The following is a 25529-nucleotide window of genomic DNA, read 5'->3' on the forward strand; positions in this document are numbered from 1 at the left end:
TTTGTACATACTCTGATAATCTTAACACTACTACCTTGATGGAAAAAATTTTTTCCTGATGAATATAAGGTTTTACTTTTATTATCTTTTTTCTCACTTGATAAATATAACCATTTTGGAAGACAACAGGAACATTGTTGGTTTTTGTTTGTATTTTCTTCCACGGTGGGGACTGAACGCAGTACACACACATGCTAGGCAAGCGCTATGCCACTGAGCTATGTCCCCAGCTATCACGGTGTCCTTTAAATCTTAAAATTGCCACTAATTTCATTGAAAAGGTAATAGCAAGTATGCGTAATGTCTATCTGCCTATATTCTGAATGATCAGTCTTCAGTTTCCTTCCAAATTCCTCATACAGGACCCCCCTGTACATTTCCTGACAACTTCCTACCAATGTGGAACTACAGTGACTTCAAAACTAAAAAATGTAAAGGGCGCTCTCGCTTTCCATGCGAGCTGTGACTTTACATGTCCTTTTTATAGTTCTTTATGAATGATAGGACTTGATTATCAGTGTCTTTTATACTTTAAAAACCGTCTCCCTCAAAGCTGTCTTTTGATTTGATTCCATTTGTATGGAGAAGAAAACAACCACTGTCATAGCTAAGCCACAATGCTTAAATCACGATTATTTGTTCACACTTGTCTCTGTAGTTCAGTAATATTTCTCATTTTCCAGAATCCCTGGCTTTGAAGGAGCATTTCAAGACTGAGCACACGCATTGAGCACTAGGTGCCTCGGACCGAGTGCCCAAGTTAATAAACACTCATGCTTGTCATCGCCGTCAGCACTTTCATAGCAAAATCCACTGTCAAGATGTCTCATCTTTTCTCTTTCTTTTCTCGAATGTCTCTCTGATTTGCTTTGTGCCCCTTCCCAGCTCGTCCACATGTCACCCCTCCTTCGGTCCTGCGATCATTCAACTCAGCCTGCGGGCTTGTGAAGGAACTCGAGTGACTGCCCAGCTGCCCTGCGTCACACGGCTGCGGAAGCCCAGGTGCGGAGGGGAGGGACGGTCTGCTTCCCCAGGGCCAACTTGCAACGACAGAGCCTTACTTCTTAGAAACTGAGCTTTGTAAGGTCAAGTTGGGTGGTTCTCAGTAATGCCGTGTGTGTGTGTGTGTGTGTGTGTGTGTGTGTGTGTGTGTTAACTCTTAAGAAAACACTGTCCAATTTCCACACGCTCCAAACTGTGCTACTGCCAATGAGACGTCTAAGTTTTTCTACTTGCCCTCTACTTGCCACCACCAAAGTATCCGCCTCCCCCAGCTTTCTATTTCTGACCTTGTGGATGTTCTTTATTTTTGTTTATTTATTTGTGAGATAGGCTCTCACTATGTAGTTCAAGCTCTATGTAGCCCAGGCAGGCCTCTAACTTACAGTGATTCTCCTGCCTCAGCTTCCCAAGTGCATCGGTGGTATGCGCCCCCATGCCCACGTGGATGATCTCTAAATCATAAGGATTATTCTGGTTTGTTTTTAAATTAGTGAGTTGCTAGACCAAAGCTAGGTAGGATTTGTCAGGAGCCATGGAATCAAAGGACAGCCGAGACCCTCTGAAAGAATGGCTTGTGTTCTGGGCAAGGGAAACTTCCTTCTAAAGCAGAGCCGATACACACTGCTAGCATCTCAGAGAAGGCCTTTTTCTTTTCCTCCTGTTTTTAAAGTCTGGTTTCCTAGGCATAATTTATGTGCAATAAAATCCAAATTTTCTAGGTCTTTGTCTCCAGCAAGTGTGTACAGTCATGTAACCACCACCCAAATCAAAACGCAGCGCATTTCTAACACTCCAAAAGGCTTCCTCATGCTACTGCAGCCAATTCCTCCTCTGCCTTTGTCAGCCACTGACATACTTCTGGTCTTACAGCTCTGCCGTTTCCAGAGGTAGGCAGAATCATGCAGTAGTAGGTACCCCTTTGCGTCTGCTTTCTTTAGCGTAGCGTGAGTATCTCATTGTCACTGCGCTGCTGCACACGTACTAGGAGTCCACCCCTTTCACCACTCAGCACTGTTCCACTGTGTGGATGGGCCCTTTCGCTGATCCACTCACCAGCTGAAAGGTGTATGGGCTGTTTGCAATTTGGAGCCACTAGGAATGACGCCACAATAAAGAGTCACAGAGAGCTTCTGTGGGGCGTATATGGTAAATATCTAGGAGTGAATCTGCTCGATTAGGTTGCAGGAAACCACCCAACTACCTTCCAAAGTGGTTGTGCTATTTTATTCTCTAATCACCAGCAGCGTGTGACAGTTCAGTTGCTCTGTAGCCTCTTTCTTTTTTCTTTAAATACTAGGGGTTGAACCCAGGGCCTTCACACTGAGCTCCATTCCCAGCCCTTCTCTAATTTTTCATTTTGAGACTGAGTCTCACTAAGTTGCCCAAGCTGGGCTCACACTTGTGATCCTCCCGCCTCAGTTCCCCAGAGTGCTGGGAACACAGGCGCGCACCACCGTGCCCGGCTCTGGACTCGTGACCACTTGACATCCCTCCTTTGGTTTTAGTGTCATTCTTTCAGCAGAAAAACAGTAGCAGGACGTATTTTTAGGATATTTTATTTTTAGCAGAAGCAACTTCAATTCTTCTCCCTCTCTTAAAACCTACAAACAACCCATCAGGAAGTTCTACTGACTCTACATTTAAAATATATCCACAATCTGGCCACTTCTGCCCACAGCTATCTTCCTGCCCTAGGCCTCTGTACATCAAAGCACCACCACCCTGGTCCCCTACACCCAGCTGCACACACACCAGTCTGCGCTGTCCCCCCACACTCCACTCCACGCCCACCTCCTGCGTCAGCTCTGCCTTCCCATAGATACCAGCCTGACTAGCTCCTCTCCTCGCTCAAGCTTGCGCCCCACAGCCATCTTTTCTGTGAGGTCTACCTGATTAATGCATCAGCCTATCCTCTGCCGATCTGTGATTTGTCTTCTGTGTGTAACTAACCGCATTCTAAATGCTCTACATGTACTTGTTGTGCTTACCGTTTCCCATCTCAGCCCATCCATGCTAGGATAAAAGTTCCAGAAGTGCAGAAATCTTTGTTCTACATACTGGTATTTTCCAAGTACCCAGAACAGTGCCTGGAACATGGCAGGTATTAAATAAATAGCAACGGGACACATAAACTAACAATGCTGGCTTTGGCCTTTAAGGCAGTACTGAGTGGGAGTTCTGTGTGCGGGCGGGTAGGAGTAAAGTCAGGGGTAGGAAAGAAAATTTTCAACATACACGACTTCATTTCTCCAAACAGAGATTTGGGCAGCATTTGGCTCTAGAATTTCTGCAAAAAATACCTTTAAAAATTGTTTTATGGCTGGGTGTGGTGGCGCGCGCCTGTAATCCCAGCACTCAGGAGGCTGAGGCAGGAAGATTATTGTGAGTTCGAGGTCCGCCTGAGCTACAAAGTGAGCTCAAGGCTAGCCTGAACTGCAGAGAGAGACCCTATCTCAAAAAGACAAAAAACTAAAAAAAAACTTTTATGGAGAGAGTGAATGAAACTAATCAGTCTTATATACACACACACAAAAAATGTTCTGGGCACCAACTACCTAGGAGCCCCTCTTTCTATAAACTTCTGCCTCTGTGTAAGATGGCCCCACCCTGACTGCTGATTTTATTTTCTTCATCTAAGTTCCACTCTCATTACCCTTCGATTTCTGTTTTTCATCCTCAGGGAAAGAGAGAGCAGTTACCACCAGGGCATTCTCACATCTCCCAAAGAAGTGCCATAGGTGTTAATCTTGTATTTATGTTTGATGTGGCTAATGACGGCTACGGCTGGAGCTGCAGGTTTATTAATATGCAGAGCTCTCACCTCATTAGTGGCGATGTATGTTTTGAAGTTAGGCTGCAGCGTTTGCTGTGCCGTCGGATCTGGCCTAACAGACTTTCTCACTGTTCATTTTCTTTGTTTCTACCTGCAGTCAGCGCGTGCTCTGTTTCCAGGGCTCTCACACACGACTCCCAGTACACACAACTCTGCCACGGGGCTTCATGGTGGAGGGAGTTTCAAACGTTTTTAGTAATTACATGTTCATGATGTCATCGCATCTTTGCCTTATCTTGAAGATTTACAGGGTTTTTGACCTACAAATATAAAGTATAATAAACTCTCTGGCTAGATTTGGGTGTGGCGTGTTCTTTTTAACAGGATGGAGTGATTAAGTCATACCCTGAAAATATGCCTACATTATTAGCACTTGAGAATTTGTCTTCTCAAAAGTATCACCCCTCCCCCAAATACGGAACAGGGTAAAATAAATAATAGTAATAGCTGATGAATGTAATATTTGATGCTGTATTATGAACAGCAATTTCCCACCCTTTCCAGTTGGCAAAAGGCATTACACAGGAACCAAATGACAGACCAGCAAGCCTTGAGGAACGGGTGGTTTGTTCCCGCTTACTGTCCCACAGCGACAGTCTCCAGTGGATACACGGTGGGGAAAGAGTTCACATTCCCGCACTGTTTGGACATCATTAGCATGTTTTATAAATTCCACAGTATACTATTTATATATACATACATTTTCTACAGTTAAACATACATGGCCTCTGTATTCTAAAGAGGTCATTTAGGAGGGATGTAGTGGTGCACGCCTGTAACCCCAGCACTCGGGAGGCTGAGGCAGGAGGATCGTTGTGAGGTCAAAACCAGCCTGGGCTACAAAGTGAGCTCAAGGGCAGCCTTAACTGCATAGTGAGACCTTGTCTCAAAAAGACAAAAAATTTAAAAAAAAAAAAAAAGAGGCCATTTAGACATGAGAAATATTTTGTTCTCTTTTCATACTGGGTAACTGAGTTTATGTCCATTTTTTCTTTTTTTTTTTTTTAAATTTTAAATCTGTGGTAAGCATAAAGCTATGTCTTTTCTGTCCCACCCTGTTTTTGGGAGGCAGCATTAGAAAATGATGAACAGAGGAGGACACAGGTATTTAGCCCAAGACAAAGGAGGAAGAAGCCTGGATCACTCAGTGTTTTCACTGCGATTTCTTGTCACTGTCTGTCTCCTCACAGAGCCTGTGCAGGCTTCTCCACCCTGCAGAAAGGGACTCCTGTCTTTGATTTGACAACGTGACACATATTCAGCTAGAATTCCCGTCATCAATCAGAAGCAGCAAAAGTGAGTACATGTGCTTTTAAGCAAGTACAGCAGTAAGCTCACGCAGCAAAAGTGTATAAACAAGTATATTACCTATTTAATTGCCTGAGCTGAACTTAAAAGCTCTGATCTTTAATTGCCTGATTGAACTCATCTAAAAAGCTACAATTTTTTTAATCAAGGAGAAAATTAAATAGCTTTTTGGTAAATAAAGAGGCATCTTTAATCTTATTTTTATGGAATCCAAGTTATTAAATATGGACAAAAGCCCCTCTAAAATATTAAGTTAACAACTACTCAATCTATGGTAAAGTTCTCATTACAGTGCTTTACAAAAGTCTTCAGGGACACCTGTTTTCTTCTACTCATCAATAGAAACATGCTTTTAAATCCAAAAATAAAAGTGTCCACGAATAGCTAGGAAATGCAAAAGCTCCACATGGAAATGTGGAAAAGCCAACATCATTTCAGAGTAACTAAGACGCATGTTCCTGTCCACTGGAGTTCTCAGAGCTCCTCAGTGTCCTCGCATATTTAATGATTCCTATTCCTACGGCGCAGGACCCGTGATACTGGGAACGACTCTGTCTGCTCTCACATTCATTCGTCTCTGACCCAGACAGGTGCAGACACACGCTCACTCCCTGGTGCTCACTTGAGACTGAAACCTCCACACCTGCCTCTCCCAGCCCCTCGCAGCCCCTTCCCGCACCTGGGGGTGCCTTATGTGGGGGGCACATGGGGACCTGGGTGGGCCAGCAAAGACCGAAACAGAAGGAGAGACCCAGGGCTCTCTTTTGAATCCTCCACGGCTTCCATCGGCCCTCAGTCAAGTTGCTGCAGCCCTCAAGTGTCACAGATCAGAGAGGCCTTTCCTAGTCCAGCTGCAGCCAGCACCGGGAAGAAGGACCTGCTGGCCTCTGGGAGGTTCTGGTCAACCACATTTGCCCCCAGACAGCGGGGAGTGGTGGTCCTGGGACTCCAACCCTAGACTTTATTTTCAGATCCACATCAATCTATTTGAAATGTGTATCAAGATCCCATTTCAAATGAAAAATTCAGTAAAAATAAAAGCATGTAATACAGACACAGGGCTACTAGAGGGATACCAACTTGTCCGCATGCTTTCTAACTTTAAAGAGAAAAAGCCAAGATGACTTCGGAATAACGACAACATATTTCCCATTCCACTAGAGTTCTCAGGGCTCCAAAGCTTCCTCATAGCCAGTTAGGGATAGAGCCAATTCATTCAGAACCAGAACTAGCCCGTACGCCTAGAACACAGAACCATCCTAGGACTCACTCTCGTAACGTCGCTCCCACCCCCAGGGCACGGCCCCGTGAATGAAGGCTTCTCTCCCGGGCACTAATACCTTCCTTTAGTTCTTCAGTCAAAGGGACTGGGTGGCAGACGCCCGTAACAATCAGCGAGATGACAAGAACTGGCCACTGGCTTCATAATACAATGGCTATGACCACTTTAGGGGTCGGTGGGTATAGAGAACAGAAGCACAGGGAATAAACAGCAGCGATGTAAGTGACATCACGTTACATAGCAGCCTTTTAAAATCTCTGACCCACCAGATGTGCCAGATGTGTTTACATGCTTATTTATACCCAGGAAAAGTATCGTAGGATTTCACAAGAAAACTGAAATCACTGGGATATTAAAACCACCCATTAAAAAAAAACAAACAACAATACGTAGTGACAGATGTACTACTATAATTGCAGATTTCCTCCCTTAGAGTTTATATCTTTTTTTAAAAAACCAACAAAACTTTCTTTAATCATATTTAACTGTATGCTGCTGCATCTCCCAAATGTACATAAGGCCAGGGTGAGCAGATGTGTAAAATTAAACCGTACTGTGGTAGCACCAGGCCCTGACGTTGCTTTGTAATAGTCTCTTCCTCGCTTAGTAATTTGCTTCTAAGTGAACACAGACATCCTGAGAACATTAAAAAACACAAAAGTAGGCTACTTTTGTAGCATTCCACAGTTACCTGATTATTCTCTCACATGTTTTGGGGAACTGTTTCTCAGGCTTTCACCAATTCCTTATTGAAATTTGCACTTTCCAGGTCTGAGAACTAATCTCTTAAGAAACAATGTGATGATGTCTGTCCCATTAATGAAAGGAAGGATGCAAGCTGGGCATGGTGGCACACACCTGTAACCCCAGCACTCAGGAAGCTGAGGCAGGAGGATTGTTGGAAGTGTGAGACTAGCCTGGGCTACAAAGTGAGCTCAAGGCCAGCCTGACCTGCATAGTGAGACCCTGTCTCAAAAAGACCAAAAAAAAAAAAAAAAAAAAAAAGAAAAAGAAAAAAGAAAGGGAAGGATGCAACTGTATAGAAAGTGAAGGCTGTGTACCACAACTTACAAATTGATCCTATCATTTTAAATATTATGAAATATCTTTTTACATGTTTGGTAAATGAAATTCACAAAAATACAATTATCAAGCTTATAATCTACAAGAGAGCTGGAAACATGAAGGAAGAAAACAAGCAAATTCCCATTTATATAAGAAACCATCATTTTGACTATCAAATATGTCCGCTGGCTTAAATGTCCTATCATTTGTTTACTTGAAAATTCAATGCATCTGGAGAGCCTCAGCCCAACCCCAGACTAGGTCAGCGCCTATGCCCCAGCACATACCTCTGTGTAAAATCTTTAAACTCCACAAATAGGTAAGGCCTTTAACAACCTAAATGTATAAAAGAAAAAAAGTACAGTTATGGTTTTTATAGAGGACATTCTGCAGTTAGACATATCAACCATAAATTTTCCTTTAAAATTCTCAACTAAGAAGCATTCACTGAACATTTTCCACTTTTGTGCTTTTTTAGGGTGACAGTGAATGTAAAAGCTACATGTTCCTTGCTCAGGAGCTTACAACATCCCAAAGATAATGCACGCCAAATAGAAGAAATAAGTGCAGAAGAAGTAAGTGTATGTGTACTGGGAAGTCGTTGTGTATACACTATACTCTTACGGCATTATGGGCAGGAGAGGGGGCAGAAAAAAACTACAAAGACTATCTTATTGTTTTATACTTCTGTGTGACTCTTCTTGAAGTCTTGACATTTATGGCCAGGGAGAAGCTTTTTTCCTTTTTGTAGTTCTGGGGTTTACACACCCAGATCTTGAACACACTAAGCATACACTTTCCCACTGAGCTACAGCCTCAGCCCAAGGAAGTTTTGATTTAACTCATGAATAAAGCAGTGGGTAGAATAGAAACCTTTCTTCTCACTAGCAGTCAAAAGGGTTCACTAAGGTGATGGCCCTGAGTAACACATTCATTCTCTGTGGGGAAAAGAAAGCATTACATTGTAGGCATATGTGCTTAGTGAAGCCTTTGGTGCAAGTTTTTGTATTATTCTCACAACTTTTCTCTAAGTTCAAAATAATTTGAAAATAAGGAGCCCCTCCCCCAATTTTTAAAATTTACTGGGGCTGGAAAGAATGAAATACACCAAGATGATCCTCACAAGCTGATCCAGCTGGTGCAAACTACATTGTGGAAGTTATATAAGTAATATCACAAGTGAAAGTCAAGAAAAGACCAACGCAAATTACATTTGGACTTTTCTCTTTAAGGATCTGACGAATAATTAATCCAACTAGAAACTGAAAAAACAAAAACAAAAACAAGATGTTTTAATGACCCTAATACACAGTTTACAAGTATATAGAAAACTTAATCAGGGGATGCCATTAAAACTTTCAAAATCTCAAGCTCAGGAGCATAGCTTCGTGGTAGGGCACTTGCCTAGCATCCATGGGGCTCTGGGTTTGCCCCCAGCACTGCAAAAATAAAAAATTTCAAAATCTTTATATAAAAATTATTATGGAAGGAGATGCACACATTTTATTTCCAACCGTTGATCCTGTGTATACACATTTGACTATGATCTTGTAATTTCAAGACTGGTTGATGATTAGACACCAAAAAACAGTGACTGAACCTTTATGACTTACAATTTACTCCAAGAATTTAAAAGTTCTCACCAGCACAAAAATTTCAGGTTGCGAATCATATGAATGAGAAAAGTAATCATAATGAGAAGTGAGTGGTTTATGCATCTTAAAATGATGAAAAGAGGGTGACTAAACATACAAAGGTTTTAGTTGATCAAAAAAGACTATGAACAATAGTAAAAAAACCAGAACTGCAAAGAGAAATTTACAAACACTAAAGATCCGGAAGACAAAAATCTATATCCTCCAAGGTTGAGCAGAGGTTAACATATTTTAATAGTTCTCATGGAGAGAATGTGGTCCTGAAAGATTTGCCAACATGGTACAAGCAATTTTATTGCATGTTTATCTATTCTAAGAGAAGAGAATAAATTTTTATAGCAAATTATTTCTTCCAGAGTTTGGAATAACTGACATTACAATAAAGTACATTCTCCAAACAGTAAAACATAAAAAACCAAAATATTAATAAATGTATAATACAATAGTACACATTGAATACATGCGTTGAAGTGTCACATTATACCCCATAAATACATATAATTACCATGTGTAAATAGAAATTAAAATTTATTTTAAAAGTAAAAAATATGAATGGCAATTTTAATATGGAAGGAAACAAAAATATTTCTAAAAATGTTTAAGAAAAAATTACATCCATAATGAAAACAATTTCATCTCTGAGTAATAGGAAGAGGTCATTTTCTTTAGCATGGAAATAATAATCTTTTCAATACTAAGGAAGTTGGGTTATATTTTTCAACTCAGAAGCTTAATTGCATATTATAAAACCTGCCTGTTACAGACAGCATACTACTGAAATTCACAAACAATGAATAACCACAAAGCACACAAAAAGGAGGCAAATCCAACATCTTCAGGTTGTCAGGTTAAGCAAAAAAGTAAAACATTGTACTGATTTTATATTTTCTAAAATTATAAATTTTGCGAGATTCAAAAAGTATTCTTCCAACTGACAACACAGACTAGATTTCCCTTACAGCATAGATGTATCAGGGCACAAGAGGGCCAGAAATCTGTGCGTGGAAATCTAGAGCAGTATTATCGGTATTCAGCGGGCCAGGCTTCACAATAATGCCTTGACAAAGCCTTGACACCAAAGTCCTCGATCTGCTGTCAATCACTCGCTCCTTGACGCGTCAAGCGCACCGTCCTTTCAGGGACAGCTTCAATCAACATTAGCTCTCAAAATACAGTATGCAGTGTCACTGCTTCAGAAATGAGAGGAAAAATACAATGTGTTCAGTGGCAGGAGGGGCAGAGAGGTGTTCCTTTTCCTAGGGATTTCAGTGGACAGTAGATAGAAATCACGGAGCAAGTTGAAAGGCTGAAGTCAGAGAGTTTATATGGATTTCACAGAAGAAAAACTGTTCCCTTCCCATACCTTCTCCATGAGAAAAGCCAAAGCACATGTCTTAGAGGTTGCAGGTCCATCTTGGAATGGACCTGCTCTGCATGCCAGATTATTAGAAGCTGGAAAATAAAGTTCATCTGGAAGGGAAGAGATATCTAAATGTGGTTGTAAGACATAAAAAGGAAGTGAAGGCTAGCTCGTGAAGGCTGCATGCCTGCAGTCTCAGCTACTCAGGGGGCTGAGGCAGGAGGATCACTGGAGTCCAGGAGTACAGGACCAGCCTGGGAATAGTGAGACCCTCTCTCAAACCTGACTCTGAAGTAGGCTGGGATTGGAACTCAGTACAGCGCTTGCCTAGCGTGTGCGAGGCCCTGGCTTTGATTCCTAGCACCCCCCAAATTAAAACAACAAAAATTTAGACATAAATAAATAAGCAATCATGATAGTTTATTATCTTTCATTCATATTTATTTTTAAAATCTATTTTTCAATTTTTTTGGTGGTTACTAGGGATTGAACACAGGGCCTTCACTCTGAGCTATATGTCCCCAGCCCTTGTTTTACTTTTATTTTTTGAGATGGAGTTTTGCTAACTTGCTACACTGCCCAGGCTAGGCTTCAGTTTGTGATTCTCCTGCCTCAGCCTCTTAGAGTGCTGGGATTACAAACGTGTGCCACCATGCCCAGCCTCTTTTTCTTTTTTCTTTTTTAACCAGTTCTCCCTTTCATCTCTCCCTCCATTTTATTTTTATTTCTCAACACTTTTGGGGAAGCAGAGTAAAAGAACAATGTGTCTGGAGTCTGACAACCCTGTGTTCAGATTAGGATGTACTAATTAGACAACATCTCTGGGCAGGTTACTTAACTTTTCTAAACCTCATTTTGCATAGAATAGCACATGTTCAGTAATCCACAGTTTGCAGGGTCGCTGTAAAGACCAGATGACATAATATGCATACATAGGTATGCCACAGTGATTGGCACAGGAAGACCCACCATTTATTTCCCACCATCGGATTCTTTTGCTTTAAACTTGGCAATAGCTAAAACTATACTCATGCGTTTTCTGGCCTCACCGAGGGAACTCACAGGGAAGTCTCTGGGTCACAGTAGGATACTGGGAACCCAGTCAGGCTGTGAGAACACACACTATATAAACCATGACCTTCAGCCCATCAATTTGCCAGTCACACTTTGATGGGTATAATCCTCTCCGTGTCAGGGAATAATTAGCCTTGTGCCAATCTGACGTGTGTCAGCTGTAACAAGGAATTATTCCGGTTTGCAGCCTACTCAGATTACCCACAAACAAAAACATGCTCTGGAGGTATTACACATGCTTTGGCCCCAGCAGAGTTTACAAACCGTGGCCAAAGAGCAAAATTATTCAAAGCATGTCTTCTACTCCAGTCATAAGGAGCTTTCATTATTACGATGGGATGAGCCATTTAAACTAGAGAAACCGGATACAGCTCAGAAAAACAACAAAGACCAACCTCTAATTTAAAGAAAAAGGGCAACTGTGAACAATGACTTGGGCTAGTATTTTAATGCTCTTCCCTGAAATAATTTTTGTCATCTTCTGAATTACCCACCAGGCAAGGCCTACTGAAAGCGGGACTGCTTTTTCTGCTGACTGCACTGACTTCGCAGTCTTCCCGCTCTGGTGGAATTGAAAAGACCAGTGGCCTTGTCTGGAAGTCCTATCAGGAGGGAGGCAAGATTTATGAAGTCCGGGGAGAACACGTTTCTCTGTTGAAGAAGACAGATTTCTGTTTTTTGGCCCTGCTCAATAGATAATTGAGTATACAGAACTTGTATACTTTTTTCTTTTTCAACTGGTATCCTTGTCTTCTTTTGCCCTTTATCCTACGTGTTATTAAACTCTACAGCCTAGAACTGCCAAAAGCCACCAAGCACTCATTCCCCCCTGAGATTAGAAGAGGAAATGAAACATTTTTATTTTCATCTAAAATACTGATCTAAGTGCTCAAATTTCAGATTAATCCACCTACACGTGTAGATTAGAAGCTACTTAGCAGGAACAGCATCAGAAAAGGAAGTTCTCATCACCCTGGGCAGTTCACACTAATAATTAGAAAGAAAAAAGGAAAGCTGTGAATTACAGTGAACTAAGACTAAATAAGTGTCCATGCTGGATTAAAGAATCTGAGTTGTCAGTTTGATGTATAATGAATGTGAAAATAAGCCATTTAATTAAATGGTACATGATAGAACCACTTTGTTCTGTATTAAACCACTTATGCTATCAGAGCGCCTTTAGTTTAGCAATTGTTTACTATTATACCACCCTTGATTTCTCTTAGATGCTGTTTAGCCACATTACTCCACATTTGAAATCTGGAACTTACACAGTAATGTCAGTTTAGCTGATATATTCCACTGGTTTATTAATGAATGTAAAAAATAGGAAAACTGCTTGTAATCACAAAGGGAAAACTTCCTAGAGGTAGTTGATTAAGTAAGTTATAGAACATAAGAAGACTACAGAAATCTCTAAGAGCAAAATAGTAGTTTTCATAAACTATGTTTAATAATTTAGGTTTTTCAAGTATTTTCTAGTCATACATTTATAATATCTATAAAGTGTCCCAAAGATCAGTTTTATTTTTGAAGAAGTTGGATATTCTACTGGTCAACTTGAGCACTCAGGCCCCTGCAAACCTGATACTATAACAGGTCAGAGTAGTGTCAGGCCTGACACATGTCATGTGACTATGTTAGGGGTTGGTCTATGCAAAAAAGAAAAGATAAAATGATAAAAGTAAAAGAAAGGTAAGAAGGACCTGACAGCCAATTAGGATTTAAAAAAAGAGAGAAACATGTTGAGGATATAAGAATAGGAATGACTTTGTCGGTTGTGGAGGCACAAGTCTGTAATCCCAGTACTTGGGAAGCTGAGGCAGGAGGATCTTTGCGAGTTCAAGATGAACCTGGGCTACAAAGTGAGCTCAAGGCCAGCCTGAAGTGCATAGCAAGACCCCGTCTCAAAGATTTAAAAAATAAAAAAATAAAAAAGAATAGGCCTGACTAGAAGGATTAAATCAGCCAAATTTCCTAACAGTGAAATCATATACTTACTGCTACTGCAATTCTTCCGAGAACATGCTCTGGAATTTTCCTATATACATCCAAAGATCCCCCTGTAGAGACAAACATGCTTGTTACTACAAAAAAAAGCAGACTAGGGCATTTGTCTGTGCATTTATTGTCTGTACCTTTTTTCTCATAACATGGATGTCAGGCAAAAGTGGATTTTATTCATTTTTAATAATGATATAATCAGACCTCCAGATGAAGTATAACTAGATACTTCCTTTTATTCCCAAGTGAATAGAGTCAGTCACATAATGAAAAAAAACTAAAGGAAACTAGTCCTGGGCCTGGTTTAAGACTCTGCATTTTATGGAAAGTTGTACATACACAAAACTATGAAGATTAACATGACAGTCATATTTGTCACGTCCTGTGTGCTTCTTTTTTCAAACGTAAATTAGGGTCCTATCTTAAAATGTTCACGTTAACCAAACAAAAGCTGGTGGATATGAGGCTCAAAATACACCTAAGGACTTGTAAAATAAAAAGAGCAATGCTAACATTTGTCTAAATGAATGCAACGCTGCAAATTAGGTACTAAGACAAGAAACCAATCTATTCTCAAGATACTATCTTGATTTCTTGTTGAAAATTCTCTTTGATAATACTTTGAAAACCACTTTAAGAAGTAAAAAAGAAATCCCAATCCCTTTATATCACAACTTATTTTTCATTAAAGTGGTGTTCATTAACAGCCTCCATCTTTACCTAATTAAGCTTTAAATTATTTTTGGCATTTTCCAAAAAAAATTTTTTTTGTCTTTTTTAAGACAGGGTCTCACTACACAGTTCAGGCTGGCCTTGAGCTCACTTTGTAGCCCAGGCTGGTGTCAAACTCGCAATGATCCTCCTGCCTCAGCCTCCCCAGTGCTGGGATTACAAGTGTGCGCCACCACATCCAGCTCATTTTCCAAAAAATTAAAACCCACTAGATTATGAACACAATGAAGGCAGGAGCCGTTTTTTTGTTTGTTTTTCATTTTCTTTTCTTTCTTTTTTTTTTTCCATTTTCATCAATTTGGAAATTAGCAAAACTGGTGGACAGTGCAGTACGTGTTTAATAAGTATCTGTCAGATGAACAAATGCATCAGCCAAAACCACCACGAATTTCACCAGTTTGGTATGGTGACTCGGAGGCAGCTTCAAGAAGGAACCACAAACCATCTCTGGCAACAATCCCATCACTGAAACAACTGAAATTTCCTAAGTGTCTATCTTCCAGGAACCAAATACTCATTTGGAAGTATACCACTGGCTATGCTTATTGAATATTCAATCTTACGTAAGTGGGATGTGAGTTTCAGGAATGTAGTTTATGCAAAGAACTGTTACTTTACTCATTAATCATACAATAAGAAACACTTTAACACCTTTCTTTTAAGAGTCAAATGTGCACAGTCTTTCAGTTCTACAAAGAAATTGTCCAGGACATGGGAGCAATATTTTTTCCTATTAGAGGCTAAAAATGTGCATTTACCACTTTACTACTGGATGCCCTATTTGAATGCTTAATAAGGTGAAGCATGCTATTCTTCTGAAATGCAGTCAAATCTGTTTTGCAGATGCATTTTTTCTATCACATTTTTGTAATGCTGGATATGAGAGAAAAAAAATTAAATTAAAAATTTCAATGTAAAATAGCAGATATGCATACACGAAGCTACTAGTTTTGTATTCGTCCTGTTTACAGCAGACAGAGGGCTGGGGACATAGCTTAGTGGCACAAGCACCTGCCTAGAAAGCATGCGGTCCTGAGTTCAATTCCTGGTACCTCCTAAAGCAGATAGAGGGAAAAAAAGATCACTGTTTTAGATAAATTTTGCTTATGGTTTCCAGATTCTGACATGAAGTTGGGACACAGTGTGTAACTAAAATTTATGTTTCAGTTCCGGGTGCTACTGGGAAGATCACAAGGAAAAGATACCTGCAGTGACATGAACCATCCCTTCCTTACTAAAATAGCATTTTTACTACAGATGCAGTAAAAGCGAAAACGTGGCAGGGAAAAGAAAGCCTGTGTTCTCATTGCTGTTTCAGATGACGGGGTCTTTGCAAGGATGAACAAGCTCGAGAAGACCAAGCTTCAAGTGGTACTTAGAAGAGTGACAGCAGCTTACTGGACCAATCCAGTGAATGGCTCGGGTGCTCAACACTTCAAGGTGCAAGCCCGCCCCACGTACTCTGGTAAGAAGTCCTAAGAGGAGATTTATTTTTACATAGGATAGACGTCAGGGCTTACTTAAACAGATAACGGTTTCAACAAGCTAAACCAAAAAGCCAAAGATCTCCTTTCTACCATTCCCAGTAGAATAAGCCAAAAAGCAGCCCCATTTTGAGGTAGTTTACTAGTTCTTGTAAACTTTCCTTTAACCCAGTTGGGTCCCACGCTCCTTAGTCACCCGTATGGATAAATCTTCATGTGTCTGGTTCTGTGTTGTCATCTATCTTTTTTGTGTTCATTAGAGATAAATGCCAGGGATGAGAAAAGGGTGTGGTAGTTACACCCAGAAGTAAGAGTTCCTGTTACACTCTGTGCAGTTCAGTAACTCTTGTCAAGCTAAAAATGACAGGGTTTCTGTTTAATTTTTTTTCACCTTACTATCATTTCTGTCCTACATGCTTATTCAAATAAGGTAACTCTTAGACTTACCAAATCACCACATATTAGTGCTAAAAGGGACACGGATATGCATCCACCCACCTTATGGTTTGATTTAGATGTAAAATGCTCCCCCGAACCCTCAAGTGTGTAGAAGGTGAATGGATTAAGGGTATACTACACTCATCACTGGACTAGTCCACCTGTGCATCCACAGCCGAAAGTGCTGCTAGGGGTGGGGCCTGGTGCAGAGAAGCGGTTCACCTGGGCCTGACTTGGGAGGGCGCGTCTCACTCCTGGCTTCTTCCCTTGGTCTGTGCTTCCTGGCCACCATGACGTGAGCAGCTTCTTTCACCAAACCCTTCCACCACGCCCCTCCTGCCTGGGAGCCAGCGGACTAGAGACTGAATCTTGTAAAAACCCTAAGCCAAAACAAACCCCTCTGCCTTTACGTTGTGAGTGTTGGGCACTGTGTGTTGGTGATAGGAAAGTGACTAAGGGACCTTACTTGGCGGATGGGAGAAACTGAGTCCCAGAGTCATGAGTGTGATAGCGGAAGTCAAGCCTCAGTCAATGGCAGAGCTCACAGAAGACCTAATACTTTCAACTTCTCAAAATGCAAAGAACTAAAAGCTTTACCAGTAATACTACACAGCATGAGAATCACATGTAAACTTTTCAGCAGCTTAAAAACTCTCACTGCAATGCGGTATCACTACCAAATGACACATAATGACAGAGGGTGTATGAGATGCTGGTATTCAAAGCTTTCAGAAACCCATTCATGTGTGGTTCCAAGGATTCGAACACTACACTTATGACTCAAGAGTTACTGGTTTACTCTCTTTGGCAGGCACCTCTCTGTTCCCTGGCCACATGCCACTCCACTAGTCATTTCACTGCACGCCACCATCCACTAGGGAAACCAAGCGAAAGGCTGCTAGTGGGTTAGCTAGTGTCCATGCTCACTGCTGGACAACTGTACACGTCTGATGATAAATTAGGGTAACCATCTTCATATAAGGAGGCCAAATTTTCTGTGCTCATCCTAACACAGAGGCTAAGATACAATGTAGTGCTTTGCACACAGGGTAAATACACAGTAGTAAATAAACCAGAAGCAACATTTCTGACATGTTAGTCCTGGTATCTGCCTTAAAATGAACATGACTACTACTCATGTCAAAATACTGAAATCAGGAGCCACAGACAAAAATTTCAGTAGATGAACTACCATAGTTTCTGCCAGTTAAAAATATAAAAACTCTTTCTTTGCAACATGAGCATTTTAAAACAGTTTATCCCTAAGGCTAATCTAAATGTATGCATAGACACTGAAATCCATTCTGGGTGTTTCTGAATGGATTAGTTTTGATAAATGAGAAGGTATAACACATCACAATTCTTTACCTAAAACTTGCCAGTGGCTTTCTAATAAATTCATACGCAACACAACCTCCTTACCATTGCCTAAAAATCCCACACAGTCATGCTTCTGTCCACTCCTCTGGCCTTCCGTCTAGCCTGCAGTCTAACCATTACTAATCATGAGTCTTTAGTCACACTGTCTGGCTCTGATTACACTGAGCTTGCTTCTACTTTGGAGTATTTATACTTGATACTCCTTCTGGCTCAAAGATATTCCGTATGGCCTTTGCTGAGCTAACTCACTGACATTAAGGTCTCTGCTACAATGCCACATGTGCAAAAGTCATTCCTGACTGTTCTTTGTTGCACTTGCTCTATCAGTCACTACCTACCTGCTTCATGTTTTAACTGGACTTTTCCACCTTGAGAGTACACTGTACATTTCTTGTTAGTTACAGAATATCTAGAAGCTAAGTTCAGTAAATATCTAGAAACAAATTATATTATAAGGTAAAAGTAAAGTAGATAATGAGAATCTGCACAAAAGGAATAATGCTATCGTTGGGGAGAAAGTTGTTAAGAAGTCTGATCACAATATGAGGGGGGAGAAAGGAAATGACATTTGGAGGGTATCATACAGATGTTTATATCGGTTGTTTATTTTTCTGTATGTGAATAAAAATCTATGTACTACCCTCCAATGATCATATCCAAATAACTAGAAGAAATCGTGTAAAGCAAAGTATGAGGCTGACGTTTCCCCAAATAAAGGCTATCAATAAAGAGAAATCACACATGATCAAACAAAATTCTAGAGCTGAAACATGGAATAACTCAAAAAATTCATGAGAGGGTTAACAGCATGTTTGAGATGGCAGAAAAAAGCATCAAGGGATATGACAATATATCCAGTTGAGATTATCCAGTCTAAGAAAGAAAAGATAAACAAAAAGGAACATTCTCAGAGACTTGTGGCACACTATCAAGCATACCAACATAGGTATACTGGGAGATCTGAAAGAGAGGAGAAAAGGGATAGAAAAACATTGGAAGAAATAATGATGAAAACCCCTTCAAATTTGATGAAAAATATTAATCTATACATCCTAAAAGCTCTAAAATCAACACAGGGTAAACTTAAAGAAATTCATACCCACACATACCATTGTGAAACTCTTCCTAGCCTAGGATAAAAAGAGGATCTTGAGAGCAGCAAGCGAATCAATATGTCAGTTACAAGCAAACTTCAAAAAGATCGACAGCTGATTATTCACCGGAAACTATGGAGCTCAGAGGCACTAGAATGATGTCTCCAAGTACAGCGGTAGCTTGGTTCACGAATGCTTTTATTTTCAAACAATTTGGTTCACGAACAGAAGCACTAGCAAAATTTTGCTTTTGTTTGCAAATTCTGCACTGAGTAACAAACGTGACTGTGGCCATCTTTCCCACACAGACACAAACATGGCCACCTTTTCCAAAATCACAGAACAAATTAAGCTCACGAACCAAGGAACCACTGTATCTGAAAGAAGAAAATGACCAAGAATTCTACCCTCAGCAAAATTATCTTACAAAATATGAAGGAGAAATTAAAATATTCCCAGATAAAGAAAAGCTAAACAAAATTAATCACTGGCTGACTTGTCCTAAAAGAGATAAAATGAACTTAGACTGAAGGAATGCCAGATTGAAAGTGGGCAAAAGCAGAGAGTTTCAGCTTCTAATCAGCCACAAGATCACATGGGTAAACAATTAATAACTCCACAGTATACTATGTTGCTAAGCTATTTTGTTCAGCAGGTTAGGTTCATGAAAAACATTTTTTACTTACTATGGGCTTACTAGAACATAACCTTATTATAAGTTGAGGGGTATCTATACAATTAAATGAAGTTGATATTAATCTGAACTAAACTGTTATATGCAATAAGATGTTAAATATAATCCCTTGGGCAACCACTAAGAATATAATTTAAAAACTATAGTAAAAGAAGCTACATAGGAATTTTTATTTTATGCATGCATGAATGAATATATGTATATCTGTATGTATACGTTTTGAGACAGGGTTCTGCTCTTAGTCCAGGCTGGTGTTGAACTCACCATGTAGCCCAGGCTGACCTCAAACTCATGGTGATCCTCTTGCTTCAACCAGCCTCCAAGTACTGGGATTACAGGTACCACATGGGAATTTAAATGGTGCATTAGAAAATATTTAACATAAAAGAAGGTAGGAATAGAGGGATACAGGAATATAAAAGGCGTAAGATATAGTAAAATAGCAGATATAACTTTTACCTTGTCAGTACTTGTATCGAGTGAAAATGACTTAAGCACTCTGACTAAATAAGGTATTGGCAGAGCAGACTTACATGCAAAGGACCAAATAAATTGGATATAAGTGACAGAAATAAGACCTACTACACAAGCAATGATTAACAGGGAGTTGGAGTGACTATATTAATTTTAAAATATTAAATATTTTACTCAGCTATCACTGGGGCAAAAGAAAGATTTTTAAATGATAAAAGAGTCACCATGAAGCTATAACAATTACAAACTTAATATATTACTAATTAATAGAGCCAAAATATGTAAAGTATAAACATAAAAAGATCAGACAACTCAAAAATGTTATTTGGAGACTTCACTATCCAACTTTCAAAAATGCGTAACACAACTACAGGAAGACTAATGAGAATAGAATACTTGAACAGCATTTTAAACCAACCAGATCCTACAGACATCTAGAGAACACCCGACCACAACAGAACACATTCTTCTCAAGCACACACACAGTATTCTCTGTGACAGACCATGTGTTAGGGGGTAAAACAGGTCTCAATAAATTTAAAATGACTGTAGTCATACAAAGTATGTTTTTCAGCCACAATGGAATATTAGAAATTAACAACAGATGAGAATTTGACAAATTTACAAATACGTGAAATTCCTTGACACCTTCCTAAATAAAAACAGGTCAAAAGGAAATCACAAGGAATGTCCTTTGTGAGAAATCAGAAACACAATTATCGCAAAACTTCTAGACTGTACCTAAAGCAGCATTTCTTGAGTTATGCTGACCGAGAAGAAAAAAGATTCAAGTTTCTTCAACTTGCTACAATCTGGGATGAAATGAGAACATAACTAGCAGTTTTACAGAAAGTATTACAAGGGAATAGTAGGAACAACAACAAATCAGTAACTTAGATGCACTATTATCCTGATACAGAAAACAACAACATGCAAAAACAGACCAATATGAACATGAATGCAAGTATTCTCAACAACTGCAGAGCAAGTACTTAGCATGCATAAGATCCTGGGCTGGATCCCATGCAACACACACACACACACACACACACACACACACACACACACACACACTACTAGTAAAACCAGGAATATATACTAGCAGTGAATAATCCAAAAATAAAATTAATGAAAGAGTTCAACTTGCAGAATCATTTTAAAAATACTTAGGAATAAGCTGCGTGTGGTGGCACACACCTGTGATTCCAGCACTCTGGGAAGCTGAGACAGCCCCCTATCCCAAGTGTGAGCCCATCCTGGCAACTTGGCAACTCAGTGAGACTGACTCAAAAATAAAGAATAAGGGGCTGGGGATTTAGCTCAGCGGCAAAAGCACCTGCCTGGCAAGCACAAGGTCGTGAGTTCGGTTCCCGGTACCAGAGAAAAACCAAAAAAAAAAAAAAGGGCTGGGGATGCAGTTCAGTGTAATCTAATACCGCAATAAACGAATGAACAAATTTAAGAATAAATTTAGTAAGTATAGAACTTGTACACTGAAAACTATAAAATATCACTGAAAAAACTTAAAGACCAAATGGAAGAATATATGTGTGTGTGTATACATATGCATACGTATATACAAATATGTATAACATAATGTATGCATATGTATAATACATGTAATATATCCATACATATATCTTTTTGTAGGACTGAGGATTGAAGCCAGGGCCCTCATACTGAGGTACAGCATCAACCCTATTTAAGTTTTTTGTTTGAGACAAAAATCTCCCTGTGTCACCAAGTTGCTCAGTCTGGGCATGAACTTGTGATCCTTCCGCCTCAACCTCCCAGAATGCTGGGCTTACACCCCTGTGCCACCACGCCCAGCTCAAAGACTTAATATTGTTAAAACGCAGTGATACTTCCCAAACTCATTTATGATTTCAGTAAAATTCCTATCAAAATCCCAGGTGGGTTTTCTGGAGAACTTGACAAGACGATTCTAAAACTCACAGAAAAGAGAAGAGAAGAGAAGAGAAGAGAAGAGAAGAGAAGAGAAGAGAAGAGAAGAGAAAAAAGAAGAAAACCTCATATAGCAATGGTCAAAACAGCTACAGCACTCACACTTCTCAATTTCAAAACTTACTGTAAAACAGTAGTTTAGAATAATCAAGTACAAGTAATCAAGTACAGTGTGGTTTTGACATAAAGATAGACAAACAGATGAAAGGAACAGAATGAAGGTACACATATACATTTTATGGTCAATTAATTTTTAACAAGGGTGCCACAAAACTTCAATGGAAAAAATAATCTAAGAAATGGTGTGAGGATAAATGGATACCCATGCATAGAGGAATGAACTTGGGCCCCTATCTTATACCATCTAAAAAATTAATTCAAAATGGGTGAATGACTTAAAAATAAAAGCTAAAATTACAAAACTATTAGAAGAAAACAAGTATAAATTTCTGCGATGCTGAATTAGATAACAGTTGCTTATATATAACATCTAAAGCATAAGCAACCATATAAAGATAAATTGGATTTTATCACTTTAAAACTTTTGTACTTCAAAGCACACTATTAAGAAAGTGAAAAAATTCATAGAATGAGAAAAAATTGTAAACCCTATACCTAATAAGCACCTAGTATCGAGACTAAATGAAGAGCTTTTATAAGCCAACAATAAAAGCACCAATAACCCAATAACCTATTAAAAAATATAATGGAAGCTGAGCCTGGTGGGACAAGCTAGAGGAGCCAAAGCAGGAAGACTGCAAGTTCAAGCCTAGCCTGAACAACTTAGCAAGACCCTGTCTCAAAATAAATTTTTTAAAAAAGGGCTACAGATATAGCTCTGCATAAAGACCCTGGATTCAATTCTCTACACTGGAAAAAAAGAAAAGACAAATTGAGCAAACACTTCTCAAAGGATGATATATAAAAATGATCAGTAGAAACATGGAAAGATGGTCAATAGTATTAGTTCTTAGGAAAATCTAAATCAAAACCAAAATGAGGTACTATTTTTTACAATAAGAAAAGCATATAACAAGTGTTGACAAAGACACGCAGAAAACAGAATCCATATACATTGCTAGCACAAATACAGAATGGTGTGGAATGGAATAGAACAGTTTGGCAGTTCCTCAAAAAGTTAAACAGAGAGTTATCACGTGACCTAGCAGTTCTACTCATAGGTATAATCCCAAGGGAACGGATACAACAGATGTTCACACAACTTGTATACACATGTATGATGTAGTATTATTCATGACTGGGCATAAAGTGAAAACATCCCAAATGACCATCAGCTACTGAAAGAATAAGCAAACATTATATTTTATGCAATAGATATTACTGAGTGATAAAGTAGAATGAAGTATAACATGGATGATCCTTGGAAAGATCACACTAAGTGTAAGAAGCCAGACAGAGAGGCCACACATTGTAGGAGTTCGTTCATGTGACGTGTCCAGAACAGGTAAATATACAGAGGCAGAGAGGACAACAACGGTTTCCGGGGACTTACAACGGGTAAGAGCTTTCTTTCAGGAAATAGCAAATGTTTCAAAACTAGATAATGATGATGGTTGTACAACCTTAGGAATACACTAAAAACCACTAAGTTGTACATGGTAAAAGGGTGGATTTTATGGTCCTTGAATTGTGTCTTAATAAGAACATTTTAATGTAATTGAAAAATTGAAGACTTCAAAGTACGAATGATGAAAGTCTAAAAGAGTTAACCTGTTTTGCCTCTATGAATCTACTTTATCTAGATAATCTCCATAATTGTCATACTACCTCTATTAAGATTTTAAACTCTTGACATCTTCTAAAACTAATTCAGGAGGCCAGGGATATAGCTCAGTGGCACAGCGCCTGCCCAGCAAGCACAAGGTCCTGAGTTTGATTCCCGCTACCAAAAATTAAATAAATAAATAAAACTAATTTAGAATATATTATACACTTCTTATAGTTTCAAGGTATCAACGCCAATTCATTAAAAGTCTGACAGAAAATGAACTGACTGCTTTAGCAAGATGCTGAGAAAACCCACAGAGAACTGTGAACACGCATATGTGTATATGTATTAATGTTAAGTTTCAATGCGACAGACACTGAAAAACTTACTGAACAAGTAAAATTTAAAGACTGCTTAGCCGGGCATGACGGTGAATGCCTGTAATCCCAGCATTTGGGAGGCTGAGGCAGGGGGATCTTTGTGAGTTTGAGACCAGTCTGGGCTATGAAGTGAGCTCAAGGCCAGCCTGAACTGCACAGCGAGACCCTGCCTCAAAAAGACGAAAATAAATAAATAAAATAAAGACTGCTTAGATTTAAAATGTGCAAATCATAATGATGATCATTTTACTGACAGGATACCCAGAAGTCTTATTAGGACACAATAGTCAGTTCAAGAAAGAAGTACCAAAATAGAAATAAATGAAAAAGACTAAAGTCCAAAGAAAACAAAACACATCTTGGGTAAACAGCTGTGTTGAAAAACAATTTCTTATCTAGCAATTAAGAACTGATTTCTTTCTAAAAGACACAGGACATTGGGTTAATAGATTTCTTTAAAAGAAAATCTGTTTTGGCTATTGAAACATTAAAAGAACAGAACATCTGTTTTGCAAGTAAAGACAGATTGCATAGACGAATCAAATATCAAACCACCGATTAGACTAGCATTTAATCTGTTCTACTTAAATTTTCAATAAAAGTAAATGAAGTTACATTCTTGAAATTACAGCCTTGCTATAAATATTTAACACCAAGAACTCCTAACACCAAGAGGATTTCAGAGTATAAAGGAAGCAATTATTAGTAATTTTAATCATTTTATTCTATTTGATATCAAATCCAGGTTTAAAGGCAGACTCCTCCAGAATCATTTTCAAAATACTGCAAAAGGAACACTCACCATCCATGAATTCTGTACATATGGAAATTCTATTTTCTACGAAAAATGCTCCATAAAACCCTATGATATAAGATGAATCACACTGTAACAAAAATTAAAAAAGAAAAGTTAAAAGCCCGCAAGCCAACTTCACAGGCATGTTTTACAAGCAAAAAATGACCAAGACAAAAAAGTTACCTTGTAAAGAATCTCCAATTCAGACATAATTTGCTTCTGAAGTTCCAGTGTAATATCTAATAGTATAACCTAAATATAGAAAGACATTAACATAAAACATTTATCCACCTTCAAATGAAATACAGTTATAATCACTATGAAATGTAATAACCGAAAAACGCCGTTTTGTTTATGCGCCGCCCTTCCCCTCCCTCACTGTGCTCCCCAGGAACACAAACGGCGTCCACATCTGCCCGGGCCTTTGTATGGGGGAGGCCGTACAGGAGTGATTGATGGGACCCAGGAAAACGCCAGGCCGCAGGGGTCAGCAGTAATGGCCTTAAAAGTCAGTTAAGTTATAACACTGTTAATTTACGCACCCTATTTTAGCCATATTGGTTATTTTCAGAAGGGGAAGACACGAATGACCCTCAAACCATTAAAAAAGAATGTCATATAACTTAGACACTAGGTAATAAGCAGCCGGGATGGTGAGAACACTAAAATGGGGTTTTTAGTTATGCGAGAGGTAAGAGTTTTAAAAATATGTCATCTTTTTATTTTCCCCCGAGTGGGTAATGTTTCTTTGCTAATACTATTACAGACTTTGGTAGCTTG

The 25529-nt window shown here is 39.2% G+C and overlaps 1 protein-coding gene across 7 annotated transcripts in view; it reads right to left on the reverse strand.

Moving 5' to 3' along the window:
* Positions 1-25529, reverse strand: part of Map2k5 (mitogen-activated protein kinase kinase 5) — a 250682-nt gene that overhangs the window by 131510 nt on the left and 93643 nt on the right. For all 7 annotated transcript variants that reach the window (XM_005393687.2, XM_013518967.1, XM_005393686.2 and 4 more), the window contains exons 10-13: positions 24933-25001; positions 24756-24837; positions 13581-13642; positions 7778-7826 (exon numbers count right to left, since the gene is read on the reverse strand). In XM_005393687.2, coding sequence (XP_005393744.1) covers positions 7778-7826; positions 13581-13642; positions 24756-24837; positions 24933-25001 — 262 coding nt within the window. The remainder of the gene's footprint in view (positions 1-7777; positions 7827-13580; positions 13643-24755; positions 24838-24932; positions 25002-25529) is intronic.

This window comes from Chinchilla lanigera, unplaced genomic scaffold (assembly GCF_000276665.1).
Source record: "Chinchilla lanigera isolate Chin_1 unplaced genomic scaffold, ChiLan1.0 scaffold00049, whole genome shotgun sequence".
In the NCBI taxonomy this organism is placed as follows: domain Eukaryota; kingdom Metazoa; phylum Chordata; class Mammalia; order Rodentia; family Chinchillidae; genus Chinchilla; species Chinchilla lanigera.